Consider the following 23,531-nt stretch of genomic DNA (forward strand, 5'->3'; position numbering starts at 1 on the left):
ATGCCCTTCAAATGAGTTTGGAAAAAGGGGATGAGCGCCCATCTAAAGAATTATAGTTTCTATAAGCTTTTCAATTTGATTTACAAGCAACCGATAATTAACCATTAGGATTAATCCATTTTAGTTGTTGTATGGTTATATGATGTTAATTAAATGTAATTTACTGACATATCACACCATATTGTTCAGTTTATTCATTGTATTCTGTAAGTAAACTTCAAATGAATGAGTCAGTATATACTGAACGAACTATGAATAATTCGAGTTTTTTCTTGACTTCTATAATAGAATGCTGTTCACTGTCATTCGTAGACCAACTTAGTGCAGATAACATGTATATTCATCACACTGAATATAATATCTTCAAATAGTAGATAGTGAAAGTATGATTCATACAATTCTGTAATAAAATATCAGCTAGTTTTCGATTATGTACTTGAGTAAAACTGTAACAATGGAGGTGTAAACAGAGAGAGAGAGAGAGGGAGAGAGAGTAAGTATTTAAGATACGTTGGATACAATAGGATTCTACCATAGCTGTTTCTAGATGCATCAACGATTATACCCTGAAGATGAACGTGGAAAAGGACTATAATGGTTATTGTAAATACAATTAAACGTGGGTACAAATAGAAGGATGTGAGACCTTCAACTTAGGTATCCAATAAAGAAGTATTTCACATAGACTGTGCCGAAATATGACCGGAATATTTAGCAAAGTAGCTTTAGATAGTAGTATTTTTTTATTGCTAAAACTAATAGGGTCAGCATTAGTAGCAAATGTTTCTACAAATCTATTTATTTTGGAGTTTTTTTACATCATCTTCAAATGAAATAATGATCTATGCAAATCATTAATATCTGTTGGGTAACTTTCTGATCAGTATTCATATCTATTGCTCAGATACACATGGTATATTGTTACACTGCATGAAATGTTACCACAACATTAGTTCATTTGCTACTAATGGTAAATGTTGGTACAGATGTCAAGGTAGAATATTCTAAGTTATTTTTACCGATCATTTACTTACATTCGAATCAACAAATTTATTTACGTATATGATGTATACTTTTCTATTCATAAATTTTCCTAAGATGTAAATTAACTATCAAATGGAGTATTATGTAGAAGAAAAAATCTTTGTTGACAAAAATAACAAACAGGATTCTGTATAATAATTTCATTAAATTTTTCATTATATAATAACTTTCCACTCAATATCCAACATAACAATGTTTTAGTTTCGAGAATCAATAAAGAATTCTCTCATTTATGAAGTTCAGTATAACTAATAAACTCATTTACATGATACTATTACTGATTACAAGACATTCATTATTAAATGTTCTATTTGGGTAAATGTACTAATCCTTGTATGTGATGCTAAGATAAATTACAATAGTTGAGATCATGAGTCAGTTGAACCTAGACCACTATGGGAAACCTGGAAACACTGGAGGACCGTTTCGTCCTGCCGTGGGATTTTTCAGCAGTGCGCATCCACGACCCCGCCTCGCGGGATTTGAACCCAGGACCTATCAGCCTCGCGCGCGAACGCTTAACCAGTAGACCACTGAGCCGGTACCCAACGGTGTTTATGTCTAACTTTAACTAATTCACGAAATTGAGCGACACATCCACCATTATCATCAGTGAGTTACTATCTCACAACAGGCCCGGTTGAACTCCACTGGGTTCAAGTCCTGCGAGGCGGATGTCGTGAATGCGCACTGCTGACAAGTCCCACAATAGGACGAAACGGCTGTCCAGTGCTTCTAGGTTTTCCTTGGTGGTCTAGCATCAATTGACTCATGATCTCAACTTTAACAATTACTACAACCTCCACAAAATCCCTTCCAATATTAAGATAAATTAGTTTAAAACCTGCGGAAGAGTTACAATTAATATTTTTCCTATGTAGGTAAACTGGAAATGAAGTTTGTTAAATCAGAACTTCCTATTTACTTCCTTGGGATATTTTTTAAATACCTTTTTATATTCTTCACTTTAAAAAATGAGACGTAATAATGGTTTAATTATTCAAAATCACTTTGAATAGTTGATTTGGTTTTGTATACCGAGATGATACATGGATTTGAAGTAAAATCTACGTTACAACAGAATTCAAACTAAATGATTTAGCTGGATAATTAGTCGAATATTTCAGAGACTAAGACACGACAGTCAACTAATAAATGGATGGTCACTTCGCAATAAATTTGTAGATATCCAGTCCATTAAGTGAATACAGTACTTTTGGAATGAAATTAAATGTGTAGACCATTGGAGACCAACTCAATAATAAAAAAGTATCCTACTACCCAGGATATATATGGATATGATTTTTAGTTAGATGTCAATTAGTTATTGATAAGCAACGTTGAATCAGTATATTAGTTCAAGTTTCCGCATCACATCGACTAAACGAGAAGAAATTATCAGAACAAATTTAAGAGTAATGAAAGTAGTAACGGAATCAGCAGTAATAAAAAGTTTAAGTATTGGAGGTTATGATGGATTCGTAGGATAGAAATTATAAAATATTTTTTAAACATAAAACTTAATAGAAAACAAATAGTAAGTGTAACTAAACTAATCCATTTCACGAAATATCCCCAACCGTTCATTACAATAATCATGTGAAATCTAAACCAGTGGTCTCCAGTAACCAATATGGTTCAACTCAACAATCAGTGACTTTATGGAATGATACCATGTGTTGGTTTGGTATACTTAAACTTTCTATCAACCTACTGTAACACCAAAAAATATTACCCTTCTAGATATAAGACAACTGAGTATACGTAGAATATGTATACAACAGTACAATGTTGAAGAGTTTAAAGCTAATACAAATCAAATTTCATAGCTTCATGGTGCTTGGATGCAAACTGCTGAGGAGTTCCACCATAAGATGAAACGGCCGTCCAGGTTTTCAATGGTGGTCTAACATCAATTAGTCCATGATCTCAATCAAAAATCTAATAATCTTCACAACCCTATACTGATAATTCTTCATCTGTCTTTAATCTTTCTTTTTGATATTTAAAGAATTTAAAATATATTAAATATATTACTTTATTTTTTATTAATGATTATAATCAGTTATTAGCATTAATGGTACATCGTTCCAAAATATAAAATTGTATAATGTTGTTTTAAAATATTTTTGCAAGATAATTAATTTAATTAAAAATTATGTACAGAATTCAATTTCCTTTTAAATAAAAATTTTCCTATTTTAATAAATGGAATTCAATGGAAATTTCCCATATGGATAGTAACCATTAGAGTTACGATAGACTTCACTATCGAAATATATATATATATATATATGTATAAAGTATTGTTTTTTTTGTATTTAAACTCTTGTTTAAATACATTAGGTTTTTTGTTATTTTCTTTAATTGAAGCATTCAACATTTCATTTGACTAGATTAATGTCCAGCTAATGGAATCCCAATACTTTTATTACATTGTAAAGTAGTTCGATTGTCTGATACTAAAACTGCAAATGAAATAGAAATAAATTGAATTATTATTTTAAATAATAACTAAAAGAAGAAGAAAAAAAGTTTATTATCCATTAAAGCATTGGATATTGATGGAATTTCATTTGACCAAGTTACAAAATATTTTCTAGTCTAAGAGATTCAATATTATAATCACCATGTTCAAAAAATCTTAGATATAGGTTTTACGTTAATCGATACTTGTTATTAGGAGTTATCTGTCATTTATAAAAATGTGTTAATTCTGTAATCAATAGTAGTAGCATTTTACATTGACTACTTTTAAAAACTTAAAATTACAATTTACTATTGTATACTATTGTCAAGACAGTTCTACTGTATGAGACAGAAGCCTGGAAAACAACGAAAGCCAGAAAATACAGGTGTTTATTAACAGTTGTCTACGCAAAATACTTCGGATCCGTTGGCCGGACACTATTAGCAACAACGTACTGTGGGAGAGAACAAACCAGATCCCAGCGGAGGAAGAAATCAGGAAGAAGCGCTGGAATTGGATAGGACACACATTGAGGAAAGCACCCAACTGCGTCACAAGACAAGCCCTCACATGGAATCCTCAAGGCGAAAGGAAAAGAGGAAGACCAAAGAATACATTACGCCAGGAAATGGAAATAGACATGAGAAAAATGGACAAGAATTGGATAGAACTAGAAAAGAAGGCCCAGGATAGAGTGGGTTGGAGAATGCTGGTCGGTGGCCTATGCTCTATTAGGAGTAACAGGCGTAAGTAAATAAGTATGTATTGTATACTATAGATGATTTATATACTTGAGTGTATTCTTTTCTTTTTCAGAAATGATATAACCACCATATTTAAATGATTTTAATTGTTTTAATTAGTAGAATTTGGAAATTATCAAATTAATTAGTTCATTTAATTTAACAATTAGTATGATGATTCACATTATTGTTATCTGTTTTGTTATTTATAATACGGTAAAATAAATAATTAGTTTAACATTTTCTTTTTTTCTCTCTCTATCTCTTATACTGCCTAAATCATCTTTAAGTTTCCTTATATATATTCACACATGAGTAGAGAACAAATTAGAATTCTTCATGTATATTAATCATATTTAAAGTGTCAATCATTGATTTCCCATATATTCTTCATTTATAAGTTACATATATGTATATTGCTTGTTGTTAAATACAGTTTGTGTTATTTCTCTTTCAAACATTTTATTATTGTTATGATTGATATAGTTTATTTCTCTGTTATGTTACTCCTCTTGGTGTGTGTATATGTTGTTGAAAGATTAAACCTTAATTAGCCACTTTACATGTAAAGTTTTTCATTTTCCATTAATTTTGTTAATGATTACAATTTATCTTTTTTTTCTGATTTGGGTGGATCATGAATGACATACAACCGATGAATCCGAATTAGATGAAGTGTGTTTCCTGGATTCCGTAGTCAATCATTATTCAACATCTCTAGTGAGCGGTTATATTGATTTAATGATAAGAAAAGAGAAGTTAGTGAGGTTTTAAGTGAAACATTATGACACTGAATAGTCATTTTACTAAATAAAACTTTTTAAATGATCTTGCTGGTTTAATGTCTAATGTCCGAAAGTCTTATTGTTTATTTTATTAAATTTAACATTATTTTCATGAAATCTATGTTCGGTGGAATTCAGTGTCTTCAAGAAATATAGTGATTATTTTTCACTGGCTCAAATGACCCTAAAATGTCCCTTTTTATTGTAGTAGTAATGTAGTAGTCAGTTTTGAAACAATCTTTACAATGGAATAGTATTACAGATTGAAATCATGAGTCATTTGATACTAGACCACCATTGAAAACCTGGAAGCACTGGACGGCCGTTTCGTCCTAGTATGGGACTCCTCAGCAGTGCGCATCCAGTGCTTCCAGGTTTTCAATGGTGGTCTAGTTTCAAATGACTCATGATTTCAATCTGTGAAATTTCTAAAAAATCTCCACAAAACCCATTCTGGGAATAGTATTAATTGGATAACCATTGACAGCAAGAAGACACTAAAGATATATTTCATTGAAGTTTCAAAATATTTCACACCTTGGCCTCATACAGAATTCAGTATAGGAGCTTCAAGTCTTGTAGTAAGCATACTGTTGTTTGATTAAGGTATTCTAATTTACTGGGAGCCCGCAATAGACAGAGTGGCATGGAAATGAATGTTAAATATCATGTCTCTTTACTTATGTGACTAACGTCACACAGAGTTCTTTACTTGTAAAACGTTCATGATTCTGGGCAGTAACCTTATAGGCAATTAGTAATACTCACTGCTACAATATCTCAAAATACAGAGCGAAAAATTCCTAGTTGTCAATACTTTCCCGGATAACATTAGTCTATACTGTTTTTGTGGTATTATGGAGATTGTTGAATTCGGAGCCTGACATTACAGAGTGATTTGACTTAGACAACCAAAGAAAATTAATTGAAGCTAGGATACTGTTTTGTCGATGATCATAGATGATGGTACGGGAATATCATGAATTGAGTCAAATTAAGAATCTAAGCCATTAGATACGTTCACAGTGAGGCATGAAAGTCCTGGATTCGACCTCCGATAGAGAGATCAGAATAAAAACGAAATAAATCCTTGGTACTTCATAGTTTTCAATAGTTTCCTTAATATAGTCAATCTATGATGTGACATTTCAAAATAATTTCTGACCATCAACCCGGTTGAATGTCTTAAAGTAACATAAATAACTATGACACGCATGTTAAAAAATGTACACTACTGAATTACGACTCAGTAGTCCAAAAGTATCATGTTTATTGACAAATCTTAAGATTATGCGTTCTGTCCAGTTGAATTCATTTTAGGACCTCAACAAATCGTTCAAAAATAGGAATAAACAGCTGTATAATGTTCCTGATTTCCAACTTTCCTTGAACTGTTATCAGTTAATGATAAAAAGTCATCTTTAATCTGTGCAAATCTTTCCACAAAACACTCTCTATTAAATAATGGTAACATTTATCTAAAAGTAATATTATTACTCTGCCCTATTGATAGTCAACATGACATTGAAAAAAAGGTTTTCAGTATAGGGGTTGTGGAGATTATTAAGTTTTAGATGGAAATCACAACCCCTATACTGATAATTACCATGTGCTCACTAATGACTAGCTTCGTGAGGGAATCCTCGGAGTTCTAGTGAGAAGCCGTGACCACTGAAGCTAATCCAGGTCGGCTAGAGACATGTATCTACCTCGTTATAATGGAAGATGGTCGCGCGATTTCGTGGTTTGGTTGGGGTTATACATTAACACCATTAGATGCCGACTCAATGGTTCGGTAGGTTAAGCGATTGCGCGCGAGACTGAAGGCCTTGGGTTCGAATCCCCCGAGCGGGATCGTGAATGTACACTGCCGAGGAGCCCCACAACAGGACGAAACGGCCGTCCAGTGCTTCCAGGTTTTCAAGGGTGGTCTAGCATCAATCGGTTCATGATTTCAATATAAAATAAGTTTTAACTACCCTTAAAAGTAAACAGTAGAACTTTTGTTTAATGTTTAATTCACTAGTCATGACAGACAAGTAATTTGAAAACCACTGGATATTAATTAATTATTTTAAACTATCATAGAAAATAATAATAATAATAGTAATAATAATAATGGTTTCTTCATTGGATCACTATTAGAATTGGAATTTTATTTAATATTCATTTAAGGGTCTGTCATTATCTTTCCGTTTTATTCTATCTTAATCAATGAATAACAATTAATTTAATTCTAAAAACTTCTGGATTTTCCATCAATTTGAAATCTTAGTACTGATTACTTTTACATATAATCAAGACGCAATTCCATCATTTTAGTATTATTATTATTATTATCATTATACCATACAATAATTTATACACACAGATATTCGTTTCTTGATCATTTATCCACACACTAATAATCTATCGAATGCCCTATTTACTATTTATGTGTACTTAGTGGTTGAATCGGTGCCTATCAAATTGAAATATTTACTCACAATATTTCCCAAACTTATTTGGGTGTACGTGTTTGTGTGTGTGTGTACGCACATGTGTAAGTGTGCATGTGTGTATTTGCACGTATTTACGTGTATTTCTTGGGAAAATAAGTGAACAGTATAAAAAAATTAATTGTATATGCATATTTGTGTATACTATGCATAATGATTATTGTATACAGAATGAAATGACAACTACTTAATACATAAACAGGTGAATTTTGGGATATTGAATTTTCCATAAAGATAATGAATAAATGATATAAAAGATTTAAGATTATTTACGTCCATTGATGTATACACCTGTGTGTTTATTTATTTATTTATATATAAATTAAGACAGATTAAAGATCTTCAGTTAAGAACTAAAACAGATGATCTTATCATTGCTGTTATGTTTTCTAATAAAACTTTTGATTGTTTTGTTTTTTATTATAAAGAAGGTTTGTTTATGTACTCAATATTCGTTCTCAATGAATTTTTTGGTTAATATAATAATCAACTTTATGTCAAATTATTTTACCATAGTCAGTTTCAACATTGTTTATACTTTAATTAGAAAGGGGTTAAATTAGATATCAGATTGAAGATGTATTTATTATAAATCTATATTTTTTTAATGTTTCCTCTAAAACGCGGCATAGAATTTGATTTTAACCAGAGATCTCAGCAATAAAATACATACTCTTTTACGAAGGTTTAAAACAACATGGAACTTCACATATAACAGAACATCTTTTCTAAATTGTTTTCAAAGAGCTAGGTGTGATAGTTTCTATCTATCAATTCTAGTGCATAAAAGATGATTTTAAATAAGTTAGAGTAAACGTCGCTTTGGACGTTATTCCAATTGTTATCATAATATAGCTTGATTGAAATAAGATGAAATGTGAAGAATAATGATACCTAATTTTCGTTAAAGTAATCTTCATTTAAAAGAATGATATCAAGCGAGAAACCATTGAAAATCATGGGTTTTAAAGATAATAATTTTGTCTCAAATCGGGGTTCCTCAACAGTATTCATTCAAAATTCATCTCCCACATATTCAAATCTCTTAGTTACACAATGTTGTTTGAATTATATTAAGGACACAATAGTTCACGTTCTCAACTTCAATCTATTTGCAAAATATATAGCTGAATTTCCATTAGATTTCATCAGTGTGTTGTTGTTGTCTCATTTCTGATTTGGTTGGTGTAACAAAGGTTATACCTTCCTAAAGGAACTTGAAAAACTAGTCCAAAATTTATTCACTAAGTTGAATATAATAATTATTTAACAATCTGTGTCTCCAGATTTCTTTTTATAATTTTATTACAGTTTTCTTCATCATAAACTCAGACATTAAATGATTTACTTACATTCATCCTTTTTTTTTAAAAAAAATATCACAGTTCATTAATAGGAAAATTATTCTAAATAGTTTTAATCACTCAGTCAATTAATATTTGCAAATGTTTAATTTAAATGCAGAAGTTAAAGCAAAACTGGAATAACATTATATATGTATACATACTTACTAGGTTGTGCCTGATCACCGGTTTTTAAACTATCCAGCGTTTCGTAAGGTGTACACATATTCCACGTGGTTGTCTGTGAATAATTACTGTTAAAATCAATTAATTTAGAATCCTGTAATATAAAATATATCAAAAGAAAAGCTGTAAAAAATTATCAAAATATCAAGTTAGACTAAATCATTTCGACATGTCATTCCTGTTTAAATATAGAGAGATAAACCTTAATTTACGATATTATCAGATTGAAATAATAATGAGAATTAATAATGTAAATGATCTATTCGTGTGGCTTAATTTATCCATAACGTTTTCAAGGTTTAATAACCAGGGTATTTTTCTGTTTATTGGGTAAGCGAACGGAAAATTTATCAGTTCAGTTTTTTATGAAAGGTTTCATTTCAAGCACCAGCTTCGCTATATTTGTTCGTTTTATCCAATATGTTGTAATACGCTACATTTACATGATCACAGTAGAAAATTGCAGATAACTGCAGACTCTTGAAATAAATTTTTTAGTAAGTGGAAAAGTGGATAAAAGTTCTGGATGCAATTCCCTTATTGAATATTGCAAACACTGTGGATAATCCCAGCTCATATGTTTTGATAGTATTATTTAAGAAACACAAAACTCAGTTAGTTGCGTTCAGAATATGGTAGTCAAAAAGTCATTTTCCTGTGAAACTGGGTCACACTAGTTAAAATTCCATCTCGGGAAAACCAACTTCTCTATGCTTGAAGGTACGTCATACTGAAAGCGTAAATTTAGGGGCTTCCCAATGTTTTCTTCCATTCACCGGTGTTACATTATTTGAAATATTTCAGCGTTGATTATACATACTAGAAAATACTTCGTTAATATAGCCATACATAACTCAGAATGAAACTGTTGTCAGTTTACAGATGGACACGGCACTTGTACAGAAATGAACAGGTTATTCATGCTTGAATAATTGTAACTATCAGTTTAGACAGAGTCTAATTAGTGCTCATCATAAATTTCTCTTTTTTTGATACCATAATATAACTTTAGATTTCAACTTTATAAATTATTGAGATTGAAAAATTAGTTTATACAAAAAACTAAATACGATCAAAAACCGAGTGATATTTGAAGGCTGTTCCATTGTAGCTCTAAACTCATCTGGTATACTGAAATAATTACGTGATTTGACTACAGAAACTACATAAAGCTAATGCGTGTTATCATTTAGATCTCAGTATACATATTTCAACTGTAATGTAAAATATTAAAAATAGGCAAGTATAATTATTTAGCGGACCCTTTCTCTCATTATTTAATTATTCACTGAATTAATGATTTTTCATACTGGAAACTATTTCGAAATTATCTTTTGTCATATATATCAAGAAGAACTAAGTAGTATTTATCGTTATAATGAATTAAAACTATTCATTCTTGTCTGAAAGAAGATGTGTAAGGAAATGATAACATGGAAGCACTGGACGGCCATCTCATCCTAGTATGGGACTCAGCAGTGAGCACCCACGATTTCTCTGCGGGACTCGAACCTATGACCTTCCTTCTCACGTGCGAACGCTTCACCTCTAGATCACTAATTCGGTATTCAACGGTGTTAATGTCTACCTTCAATCGATTCATGGTTTTGCCCAACCATTCAACCTTTCATCTTTGGGATAAACACTTGGATGTTTGTAAAAAAACCTAGTGATCTTAAAATGATTGATTTGCGCTGATGAGTACTGACGTACTGTTAATTAATTTCTGTCCTTTAGCTTGTATGTAATTGATTCGTGCATAAAAATTAAGCTTTCTAGTAGACGGTCATTTATAGTGTTAACACAAACTTCGTGATGCCTATATATAGGGCTTTAGTTATCACTGGTTGGATTGTTGTTAAAAACATTTATCAACGATGTGTCGGATAAGGGTTAGTATGTAACCCAGGCGAAGTACATGGGATTCCACAAACGGTTGACATTAATTTCAGTGAATATTGAACTGAAATATCATGGATAGAACTAATGCTAACAGTAATCATAATCATAGGTGTAATATTAATAACTGACTGATTTTACATGGAATTCATCTTATAAACACTTATTACTATCACAGTATTAATAATAACATTGATGTTAATGAGAGTATCAGATATCCATATAGTTTATGTGAGAGAGGAAGTATCCACTTGACATGTACAAAATGAAGAGCACCTGTTTTAGTATTCAACTTAATGTAATACACTGACCTAAGAGTTCAAATAACATGTATCTTAATATTTATTTACTGAAAATTTAATTAATTGTCCAGATCTACTGAAACCACATAAATTTTCTCCCTCCCTCTCTCTCTTTCTATGTTTTCCTTTATTCTGTAAATGATAATCTCAACGATAACTGAACAACAACAAAAAAAGATATACATTTCACTGTAGATCAATTTTTGAAAGATTTTACTAGTTTATTCTCTTTAATATAACTAACAAATTAGGAAAATGATTTATACAATGATAGTCTGATAAATATATATCCTATATTGATGTTCTTTTTATTTTCGCTTGTCTATTCTGATAACGAATAGTTATGGAAAAGTTTCATTTTAAGCCACATATATATTCATGTATATATAAGATAAAAACAAACAAACAAAGAAACAAATTAAAACATTGATCTATGAATAACAAGTGGATTATACATATTCTATTCATATTTATTCAGATCTTTATCCACCCTCACTTTTTTTCTCTTTATCTTTCTTACTTAATTGAAAATGAATATACATAGTTATGGATACATGTGAATTTTCTATAATTTCTCCACGTGGACATTTACAATCCATACATATGAGAGAAAAAGAAAAATAGATAGCTTATCCATATATCGAATCAACATATCCCTGACTATATAATCAATCTATCTCATTTCTTTCATATTTTTTTTCGGCTTTCGCCACAGTCAACTTTAATAAATCATTCAATATTATATGTAAGTGAATAGTTCTACATCACATACAATCTATTTAAACTGTCTATTCAATATACACAAAATATAGATAAATATAACATTTAAGTAAAACACATGAATAAATATCTAACTATATCAGGAGATCAGTAATGAATATGATAAATATACAACATTCTTTGACATTAAGAAATGATGCACCGACAATTTACAACTCTGTTTCTCTTTTTTTGTTGTTGTCGTTGTTTTTGATTTTATCTTTCTCTTATTCTCTTTCCAATTCAATTTGGTTAATAGAGAAATAAAGAGTAAAAAGAAAGCACATTTAAATAAAGTAACAAGTGAGAAAGAGAATAATAATAACAATAATAATAAATGTCTTATTTACAATTTGATCTTCTAGATTTATTCCTACAATTAATAACTACTACATTTGTTATCATCATCTGTAAGAAGTTTTACATCTTGGAAGAAAAGAGAACATTTATTCTAAACGTCGAATAATGCTTTTCACCCCCCCTTCAAAAATTTATGTTGTTGACAGAATGACCGAATGTTAATGAACTATTCCTTTTTTACAAAATAATTTAGCTAAAGAAAAAAACAAATACCTTACTGTATGGTAAAGAAAATACGTTAACTCATTTGCCTCCTACCGATGAATATAACCTTTTATTTTTCATATTGTATAGATGTAAAATGTAGAAAATAGAAATTATTTACTACACCACTAACTAACTAAGTAACATTAATTCTAATAAAGATTGAATGTAGATTAATGCATAACATCATTCTTTTTTTTCAGTGGTAATGACAAAGTTATGGTCTCTTCTTATGAATGTAAACGTAAGTGAATTATTTGTTTTTCCTACCTATTTAATAAATGTTGTCAACTTCTAGTAGTCGAAATATCATTTTTCATTATAAGAACAGAAGAAAAAAACAAAAACAAATAAAGAATGCTTTATAGACAATGTGGTAAACAATACTAGTCAAGCATGTTTCTCCCTATACATATGTATATATATCATCACGGTATCCGAACTGGTCACCAGAGGAATCGGTAATAATGTTTTGTTTTTGTTGAAAAAAAGCAGATTATCTATTCAACCTTAATGCCAACTTGGTGAAAAGTACAAATTTATTTATCGATACGGAGATAAAGTATTGTTTGTCTTTCGTTTTTCCATGTATTATGTATTATGTATGTGATTGTTAGTGAAATTATCAGGTTATGCATTGTATGATATTTTTGGACCGACCTCAGATAAACTAATCAATCGTATCATTTCAATTTTCAAATATACTGATTGATTTTACTGTATGGGAGGGATTTCTTAAAAAACTATATTTAGTCAATCATTTTACACTGTAAGATCATATGAGTCTTGTGAGAGTTAGTTAATTAGACAAACTCTTAAGTTAAAGCTGACAATTCATAGTAAGTTAGCTATTTCGTTAAGGACTTGATTTAGATAAATACATTGAAATCATGATTTTTATTAGAACGAATCGGTAACAAACTGCTGAGGAGTCCCAGACTAGGACAAAACGGCCATCCTGTGCTTTCAGGTTTTCCATGGTGGTCTAGTTTCAATTGACTTATGAACTGAACTATAAAATTACTAAAATCTCCACAAACTCTTCTGATATAATGGTATCTAATTTTTAGTAATAAAAACATACTTCTCGACCAAAATTTTCTTATCTGAAGTGAATTATTAATTATGATGACTTAAACTTTTCATTAAAGGGGCCTCTTCTGAAATGTTTTACCACTGATAAACATAATGAAGGTTAATATATGCAACAAATATTCTCATAATATATATAAATGATATATTAAATAAAATTGACTGAAACACTTACCTTTGTTGTTGGAATAAGGGAACATATTGAATTATGCATTGTATTTAGTTGATCTTCAGGTCTGCATTCTGTCGGTAAACTACCAAGTGACAAATCTGTAAGAGAATCTGTAGAATCATGTCTATTCCCATTTTCTAAATTAAAATCACATCTGAAATTCGATAAATTAGGACTATCTTGAGAACATGTATAAGTTAATAGGCATCTGTTATTATTAGATAAATGGGGTTGATTTGTCACTGATGAAGATGTTTCATTTTGTTCTTTACCATATTTATTGTTGATAGTTGTTTTTGGTTGTTTTATAGATGTATTAGAATGATGATAATTGTTTAAACTACTTGCAGAAGTTGTTGCAGATGAATTGCATTGAGTTATACGGTTAATTGCACTACTCTTGTTAATATCATTTTGAGATGTAGTAGCTACATTCAATGCTGATGTTAACGGTGTCATACCCATTGGTATAACGCCATTCTGTTGTAACATATCTTCTAAATTTTCGATATAATCTATAGCATTTCTTAAAATTTCCACTTTTGGCATACGTTGGTTTGGATTAGCGCATGTACGTTTTTTTAATGTTTCAAATGCTTCATTAACTTTACGTAAACGACGTCGTTCACGCATTGTTGCAGCTTTTCTCCTATCAACTTGCATTGTTTTCTTCTTACATGCTTTACATGCCCATAGTAGACACTGTCCATGTGAACCAGGTGCAATAACATGCTCTTCCTAAGAAAATAAGATAAGAAAGAAGGAAGAAATATTGACACAGTATTTACATACTACTTGTTTTTTTTCCTGAAATATGTTTCAAGTGTATAACTAATGTTAAAATGACATGTTACACGATGTAATTTAATTCCGAATAACAAGTCATTGATTTGTGTATTATTGACTTTAATTCCAATTTATGTTAGCTATTAATGTGACAATTGTATAACATATTGTTATTTTATATAAAAAATTTTTTATAAAGTAATTCCTTTAGGGTATCTGGTCATCAGTTATCATTGTAATTAGAGTTAAATGAGAGGTAATAAACATGACGACGTTGATGATGATGATGGTGTTTGCTATTAAATAGGATGAAATTCTATTCTTATTCTTATAATAAGCTAGTTATTTTTCAGAATGCATGAGTGAAAACTGAATAATAATTGCAAACAACAGGCGCGCTGACAATTATCTACAGAAATACATAGATACATAGATATACGAGTTATTATACTTAACTATATTTCAGTGTATATTTGTTTCGTTAAACTGAACAAAGGGAAAATACTATGAATAGATAATTCTGTTCCTATTTTCACGAGGAATTTCTGTGTGGGTGTGTTTAAGAATAAAGGAGATGGGAAAAATGTAGCTATTACAATTACTACTACTGAACTATTTTTTCCCAATGTTATAGTAGAAAATATTTTTATCAAAATATTTTAGTTACCATGGCATAGAAGGTACAAATAAGAGTTAATAGCTGTGCATACATACATACACATGCATACAGACAAATATGGAGATACGTAAGGTGACAACAGGACAGGAAAACTATTATGCTTGTAGGTGGAAGATGGATGTCATCAACTGATTTACGACTAGAGTGGGTGATGTTGTACACATGAACAGATCTGTAATCGGGTGGGTGTTTTCATAAAAAAAATAATCATTAGAAAGAAAATGCGTATAGTAACTGTAACATTACATTCTTTTAATTTAGTATTTTGTATAATCGACTACATAATTCAGAGTGATGACATTTTAGCGTCAGTTGTTCGCGATATATATATATATATATATATATATATATATATATATAGTTCGTAGTTATATTCACTCGTTTACGAGTGAAGAAAAAGTGGGTCTATTTACAAACAGAGAAACTACATGTAATTACTACCTACCATTTTGTTTGTTTATGAGGAATAAAATAATAATATAAGTTCAAGAGGGAAGGAATGAAAATAAAACAAATTAAGAGGTAAAAATTTACATATCGACTTAGAAGAAAATGAAAAAAAGCGAAAAAACAAATCAGAGTTTCCAAGGTAATTTTTTTTAATAAAATTAAGTGCAAAATAACCATAACAATAATATTATTTTTATTAATGAAGATGATAATAACCATAAACATTAAATGTAACTGAAATGAATACTTTGAAAAAGATTAAATAGTATGAAATAAAGTGAACAACTGTTCAAAATGAGACATATCAAGATTTTAAGCTAATAATTTGAGTCTCTATAATGCTTTCTGTGTTACACACACACACACACACACACGAGAATTTCCCTATAGAAATCTTTATAATAGGTATAAAACTTTAACTGCTAAAATATTTATTTTACCTTGGATTCACAGATGTCAAAGTATTGTTTTCTTTCATTTTCACGGTCCCTTTCTCTCTTTCTATACAATATGTATATATATCGCTTGTAAACAATTCGCTAAGTAGCAGAAGTTATTGTGTTACTTTTACAGAGCATAATGGAAACAAGGCTATTATTATTAATAGTGTCATCATATGGTAATATTATTGTTCTATTGCTATATGCTTTGAAAAATAGTGAAAAAAAGATAACTACGCTTCTTAATAATACATTGATTATCCATTACTCCAAATATGTAAGATTTATTCTTCTGGAAAATCCTTTACGTAAGGGTTTCTAGTAGAAACTATTATTGACTATTTCTACAAATTACTCACTCATTAATAACCAAGTGATTACACTAGAGATTAGTTTCTAATGATGGCTTCTCCAAAGTACGAACGAGAAACTGTTACCCGTAGATTTGACCAATTAGTAACTTACAACACTGTTAGTGAGGGTTGAATTATATCTTAAGCTTTCTTCATTCAAATTTTTGGACAGATAAGATTTTGTTTTTTTTGGGAAACCTGATATTCTTGGATTTAGTCTCATACTTATGGGTGACGTTGTAGCTAATCATGATACATACTCAGGCGCGCACTCAGTTTCTCCACAATTTTCATTGAATCTCCTTCAGTTTCACCTAGTAGTGACAATTAACTGTAAAGTGCTAGCTGGGATTCTTAATTACCTGTTATCGGTATTCAGAACTGTAACTGATTAGTCCCTGTCGACATACGAGCATCCTGAGTGAATTGCATCAATATAGCATTACGTCATAAATTTTGATATATTTGTGGCCAGAAATGGAACATATCATTTGCAGTCCTTTATACCAAAAAACGGGAGATTCTAGAACCTAATTGATACCTTCATACCTGTTCAAAAGGTTAGTGACTATCTGGCCTCATACCTCATTGGATTGTGAGTTGAGCATTTAAAACGATGAGCAGCGTCCGATGTTCAGCGTCTACATCAGTACTGTAATGTAGATGAAACCAGTTGGGGAGTCTGAAACAGGAGTTATGGATTCCTATACTAGCTGTACACAAAATATGTTAAATTACCTTCAGTGTTCAAATATCTATATAAAATTGTGTAAGCTAAATGTACAGTTCTGTTTACTTTCTTATCAACTATCAACATGCTTTTAACGTTAAAAGTTTCTTTATCCTAGACGAAAATGATTATGTAATCCTGTCTGAAAGATTAAATAATACTTGACATGTGATAAAAGGGTATTTTATTTTTAATGTAACCAGTTATTCAATACAATTACAATCCACTTTCATTTAGTAATTTCAACGTCATTTATCATTAAAAGATTATATCATACACATATATAACTGGTATGCTAATTTATGCATAATGTCTATCAAATTTTTAGATAAAAGAGAACTAGACGTTTTTACTGTTCAGTTGATCTATCCGTTTAATGCTTCACTGCCTGCATCATATATATACTGATAAAAACAGTAACAATAAGTGAAGTGGGATATCTTTTATTGGAAGCTGAAGCGTTGGAAGGGGGAGAGCAGAAGGTCAAATATGCTTTTCTAAGTTAAGACTAAACTTATTACACATGATTTATCTTGAATAAGTTAATTAGATAACACTATTTAAAGGATGATCCTTTTCTTAATGAAAACTTTCTTTATGCAGGTCAGATTGTGTTGATTTGTGTTGACCTCATGGAGTTTTATTATTATTATTATCAGAATAAGATTTTTCATTGAGAATATTTAAAGGTGGGATTGATCAGTGAAGTAACTTTTAGATAAGTTAGAAATGTTCACTTTGGTTTACTTAAGAGAGATAGAAAGATGAAAATCTGGAGAGCCATTCAAAATGTCTTCATCAATTAATATTTTAACTCAGCAGGGTAATTCATGTAGTTGAATAATATGCTTAATTTTTTTTTAGACTGATGATACAAAGTTTCTATTGTGTAAATGAGAATTTACATGAATAGATTGAGATATAAATTTACATAGCAAAAATGAGAATATATTGGATATTCTTAATATAAGTTTAACCAGTTTTTTCATCAATTTTAAGTGTGAGACAGTCACAGTGATATCGGAAGATTTTTGGGCATTATTACGAACTTATCAAAGTTAAACAGATAAACCATTATATATCAGGTTCGTGTCCTAAAGGTTAAGCGTTAGTCCCGAGACATAAAGGCCCTGGGTTCAACCTCCAGTTAACCTATGCTTATCTTATTTTTGGTATGGATTGTAGTCTGTCGATCAGGTTGCTATACGGTCATTAAACTAAGTTACGTGATAATTTGTGTCATATGAAGTTGTTGTGCTATAAAACTGAAGCCAAGAAAAGTTGGTGTTTATTTAAAAATGGTTTTTCTATATCTCATTTAAACATTACTTAAAATAATAATTAATTATTTGCATCAAACTTAGATATGAAAGATTAATTTCAGGTAAAGTGCCAAGATTATAGTGTTACCAATCAATTCTAGGTTTCACACAAATATACTGCACAATTTTTTTTAAAATCTGTCTTCGAGATTATTTTGACTCACTTGCTGTGTTTTATTAAAACATTAATAATCATTTATGGCTTCGAATCCCGCGAGGTGGGATTGCGCACTGCTGAGGAGTCCCACAATAGGATGAAACGGCCATACAGGTTTTCCATTGTAGTCTAGCTTCAATTGACTCATGATCTTAACTATTAAAATTACTATAATATCCACAAAACCCCTTCTGATATTAATTATTTATATATTTATTCATATATTCCCACTTTATGTTATGAGTTACAAGTTCATGTAAAGTTAAATTGAGTATACACATTTTATTACACATAATTATGACTTAAAACGCTTCATTTTTAACAAACAGTTTGCTTGTTTACATCTTAATCTACTTTTTCTATTTCAGTTTAAATAGATAAGTGAATCAAGGTAGGGTCAGTAAATCTTTACATGGAAAATTTCAGACAACATATTTACTAGGTACACACAAAGTTTATTTATTCAATAAATAAATAACTGAACTGAGTAATCATCTTTGATTGAATTCTAGATACAAGATAATTACAGTTATTATATACTTTTCATTTAATTAAAAAACTATCGGTCAGACATGATTAGCTCTGTGATTGAGTTATGTGTACGAGCCCAAGTTGTCATATCATATTACTGTAACAACATGAACTTTAAAAAAAACGAATGAGAAATCAAATACTGCGGGATCAATGGTAAAAGAAAAGACTAAATTTTGAGGATAGTTTTAAAAAGATGACATAAGAAAGATGTGTATGAAGGAATGTCGAAACTCAACATCTTGAAGAAAATAATGAAATTAAAACATGGATCACTTAAAATACTTACTTTAGTTTCTTCAGTGTCATCATTATCTGAATCAGATTCGTCATCTGTACTACTACTTGTATCATCGCATATATTTGACTTCATTACTACTGTTTTCATCGTTGACTGTGAAGTTTGTAATTCATTTATTGCTGTGTTGATCAAATGATGTTTATCTATACTTATTTCTGCTTGTTTCATACGAGAATAACGACCACGTTTACGTAATGATGAGGTTGTTTGTTGCTGTATACTTGGTCGTTCAGGTTTCAATGACATCGTTGTTGAGTCTGAATGCATCATTGATTTAGTACGTTTTAGTGATGTAACTGTAGGATTAGTTGTTGGCAGTTCTGCTTGTTTTCGTCTATCGTTTTTAGTTTTTTCACTTATTATTTGTTCTGTGTCAATAGATGATTTATTTGAATCCGGATTTGTATATTTATCAGTCTTTTCTATTGATGTATTATGCGATGGCGATGTTATATGGAAACTGTTATTAGTTATGTAAGATGCTGGTGGATTGCTGACAAGTTCCGATTTTTGACAAGTATTTTTATTAATTGTGCTTTGTAGATGAGTCTGAAATTCATTTAATAGGCAATGAGGTCTTTTCCCTGAATTGTTATTATTATCTGACGATGCGTTGCCAAGTGAACTTGAAGATCTCGATGCAGCTGATGAAGTTGAAGAGGACCCATCAAAAAGGAGCTGTGTTTGATTAAAAACACTCACAGAATTCTCACTTGTTGTGGTAATGGGAGTGGTAGCGATTTGTGTAGAAACTGGCAGACAATATATATTATTATTATTATTATTATTATTATTAGTGCTACAACTACTATTGTCATTGTTATCAAAAGATTTGGATATATTTGACACGTGTTGTTTGGCTTCTGTAATTAATAAACGTTGTGGTGTTGTATTTTGTAACAGATCAGGGCTATTATAAATGCTGTTGTTCAAATAATCTATTTGACGATTACCAAAGTTTGCTTCTGATGATAATGGAGTTGATGTGAAATGACTTGGCGATGTTAAATATTTACTAGATTGACGATGTTGGTGTTGTGACATTGATGATATTTCATCTGGATACATATTCATCTTATCTGGTGTCCAATTAGTTGATAAACTAAATTCATCACTTGTAATCGAAGGTATTATAATTGATGATGGAATTATTGTCTGTTCATTGGAAACATAATTTTCAGGATAAGATGACTTCAAATTGTTGAATGTAGTCTGTCGAGAGTTTCTTATATATGTATTATATTCATTTGGTTGTAATAATTGTTGTCTTTGTTGATGCTGTTTATGTTGACGTAGATAAGTGTTATCATCATTTTCATTATCATCAGCATCATTTAGCATTTCTACTTTAACAAGTTCACCTTCAGGAACATGTTGATAATGGTACACTGATGGTGGTAGGAACTCATGATTATTATGTGGATTAGATAAAATATTTTTATGACATAATATTAAGTCATCATCAATTGTCGATGTTGAAATGCTGTCAAAGTTATGTTTACTGCTATTATTAGTAGTATTGGTTACTAACTGATGTACTAATGTTTGAAACGGTGACTGATTTACAAACTGTGAATAATGGTCCAGATGACGCAATACAGATGTTTTTATTAATTCTGTTTCATTTGGTAATACTGTGATAAATTCTTCAGTCGGCGGTTGAAGGAACTGAGAATTCAGTGAAAACTCAATTTGATCACATAAATTAGTTTGATATGTTTCTGCTGTAACTGACGATGCTGCTGTCACTGACGCTGTTGTTGTTGTCGAGGTTGGTGATAATGATGATGATATAGAAGGCAAATGGTGATTTGAATTAACTAATGGAATGAATGAATTTGCACATCTAAATGGATTATCACTGTTATTGTTATTATTATTATTCAATGTGACAATAGGATAATGCGGCTGATTTGTTGTATAATGTGAATTAGTCGAGTATTGATTTGACAAATTCCCGTAGGGTGAATTGGTAGAAGACGATAGTCCATAATGATTAGTTTGACTATCTAATATGTTATGACTGTATTCGGAGTTGTTTTCTACATTGAAACTCACCTGTTCATTTGTTAATGCAATATGATGATGATTGATAGATGAGGTGAAATGTGTCGAATTTTTGGCTGTTGCATTATTATTATTATTAATCAGTTGTGTAGGATAATTTAACAATTGACAGGATTCGGTAGGTATATCATCTACTATAATACTGCTATTATTACTGTAGTTAGTGAATGTACTGTTTAAATGGTGGTGTGACTGATCATATTCTCCAATCATAATTTTGAGTTCACGTGATTTTAAATGTGTAGAAAATTTTCCGAGGATTTTTCAAATAACACAAAAGGACAACTGTTAACTTTCTTGTCAAAGATTTATGTATATGTGTATTTATGCATAAATCAATTAGTTGTTGATATTATTAATGTCAAATCTGTAATAATCTGATCACTTGAATAAAATCGATTTCGTTGGTACTTGGACACGGGAATAGTAAGCAAATCGACTATCCTGTTTCACCGTATAATATTATTCAATACTTATCCAGATAAAAAGCGGTATAAGTCAGCAGGTGAAATCACCGCAATAGTTTTGATCAATTTCTGTTGTTTTTTCGTGTGTAAGACAACAGTTGGTATTACTCGAGTCAGCTGCTAACCTGAATTTTTCCCTATGTACGCACAAATGTGGTTTAGTGTAATTGTGTATATCTTCGTGTGTATGTATGTATGTATGTATCCGGAAATGTAATAAGATTCAACACGAGTTGAATATTGTCGAAGAGGAAATAGGAAATTTTTGACTGTTAACTACAATGAAAAAAATTAAACAGTTTTTGAGTGCTGCTGTTTTCCTCTTCCAGTTAATAATTTATTTCTTGCTTCTTATCAGTGGGGAAATGTTGTATATTCTTGGACAATCCTTTGAGAGAAAATAGTTTTTCTTGTTTTTTTTTATCTTCTGGTTACATAAAAATGGAAGTATATTGATGATAGTTCAATTAGTTGTGAACGTGAACAGTTGTTGATCTTCTCAAAATAGTACAGAATCTTTGAATAAAGAAAATATAAATGTATGACCTTGTATAAATGAATCTTTAAGATCTGATGGACACAGTTTGACAAGTACAAGTTTTTGGTTATGCACGAAGTTGAAGAAGAAGTTATTCAATTAATATTCTTATTGTTATTTGGAACAGTTGACTTTCGTAGATAAGTGTATATACACACGTGTATGTATAATGTTAAACAGTTGCTTTTGACTTGGTTGGAACTGACTATTCAAGATTATTACAGCAACTGTTGTGGTAACTTTTTTTCCACCTCTTCTGTTTAAAATTGCTTTGGACGATTTGTGAATGAATAACAATTGTTACTCTAAATGATTCGGTTGTTTTAATCAAAGAAAATATATTTGACAAGTTTGCGCAGTTGTACCACAGAATTTATTCTTTAAGTATACTGGTATATATAAACCCATCAGTGGTACACAATTTGTTAGCAACATCACCACCCTATTCTAGTAATTTGTGTTCTTTCTAAATTAAATTAACTTTACTTTTATTGGTTAGTAATATTAAGTATTCCGATTTCTTGTCTACCAAATGTAGTTTTCTTCCCATGATATTGATTTGCACAAGTGCGCTACAAATTAAATTAATTTGCAATTATAAATGTGTGCAGACTAAAAATTATTTTTCTACCCTTCCAAAAATCGAATTAACACAATAATTTTAATTGGTTACTTATTTCGCAGATGAAATTCAATGCCCAAGTGCATAATACCACTTGGCCAATGGAGATAAGAAGAGATGCAACACAATTCCTACTGTGTAAGTCGTCTATAGTAAATCACCACGTGATAAGGTGCACATATTGTGTGAATAGATTTTAACGAATTTAACATGTGAATTTTTTAAATCTTC

At 30.3% G+C, this 23,531-nt stretch overlaps 1 protein-coding gene across 1 annotated transcript; it reads right to left on the reverse strand.

Annotated features, from left to right (window-relative positions):
- Positions 1-3,066: 3,066 nt before the first annotated feature.
- Positions 3,067-23,156, reverse strand: MYOD1 (Myoblast determination protein 1 1). The gene is made up of 4 exons (XM_012942116.3): positions 19,595-23,156; positions 13,861-14,595; positions 9,052-9,163; positions 3,067-3,512 (listed from the first exon to the last, which is right to left on the reverse strand). The coding sequence occupies exons 1-4, from the start codon at positions 21,884-21,886 to the stop codon at positions 3,442-3,444; spliced, it is 3,210 nt and encodes a 1,069-aa protein (XP_012797570.1). The 5' UTR covers positions 21,887-23,156; the 3' UTR covers positions 3,067-3,441.
- Between the last annotated feature and the right edge of the window lie 375 nt (positions 23,157-23,531).

The sequence above is a fragment of the Schistosoma haematobium genome, chromosome 3 (genome assembly GCF_000699445.3).
Source record: "Schistosoma haematobium chromosome 3, whole genome shotgun sequence".
Classification (NCBI taxonomy): domain Eukaryota; kingdom Metazoa; phylum Platyhelminthes; class Trematoda; order Strigeidida; family Schistosomatidae; genus Schistosoma; species Schistosoma haematobium.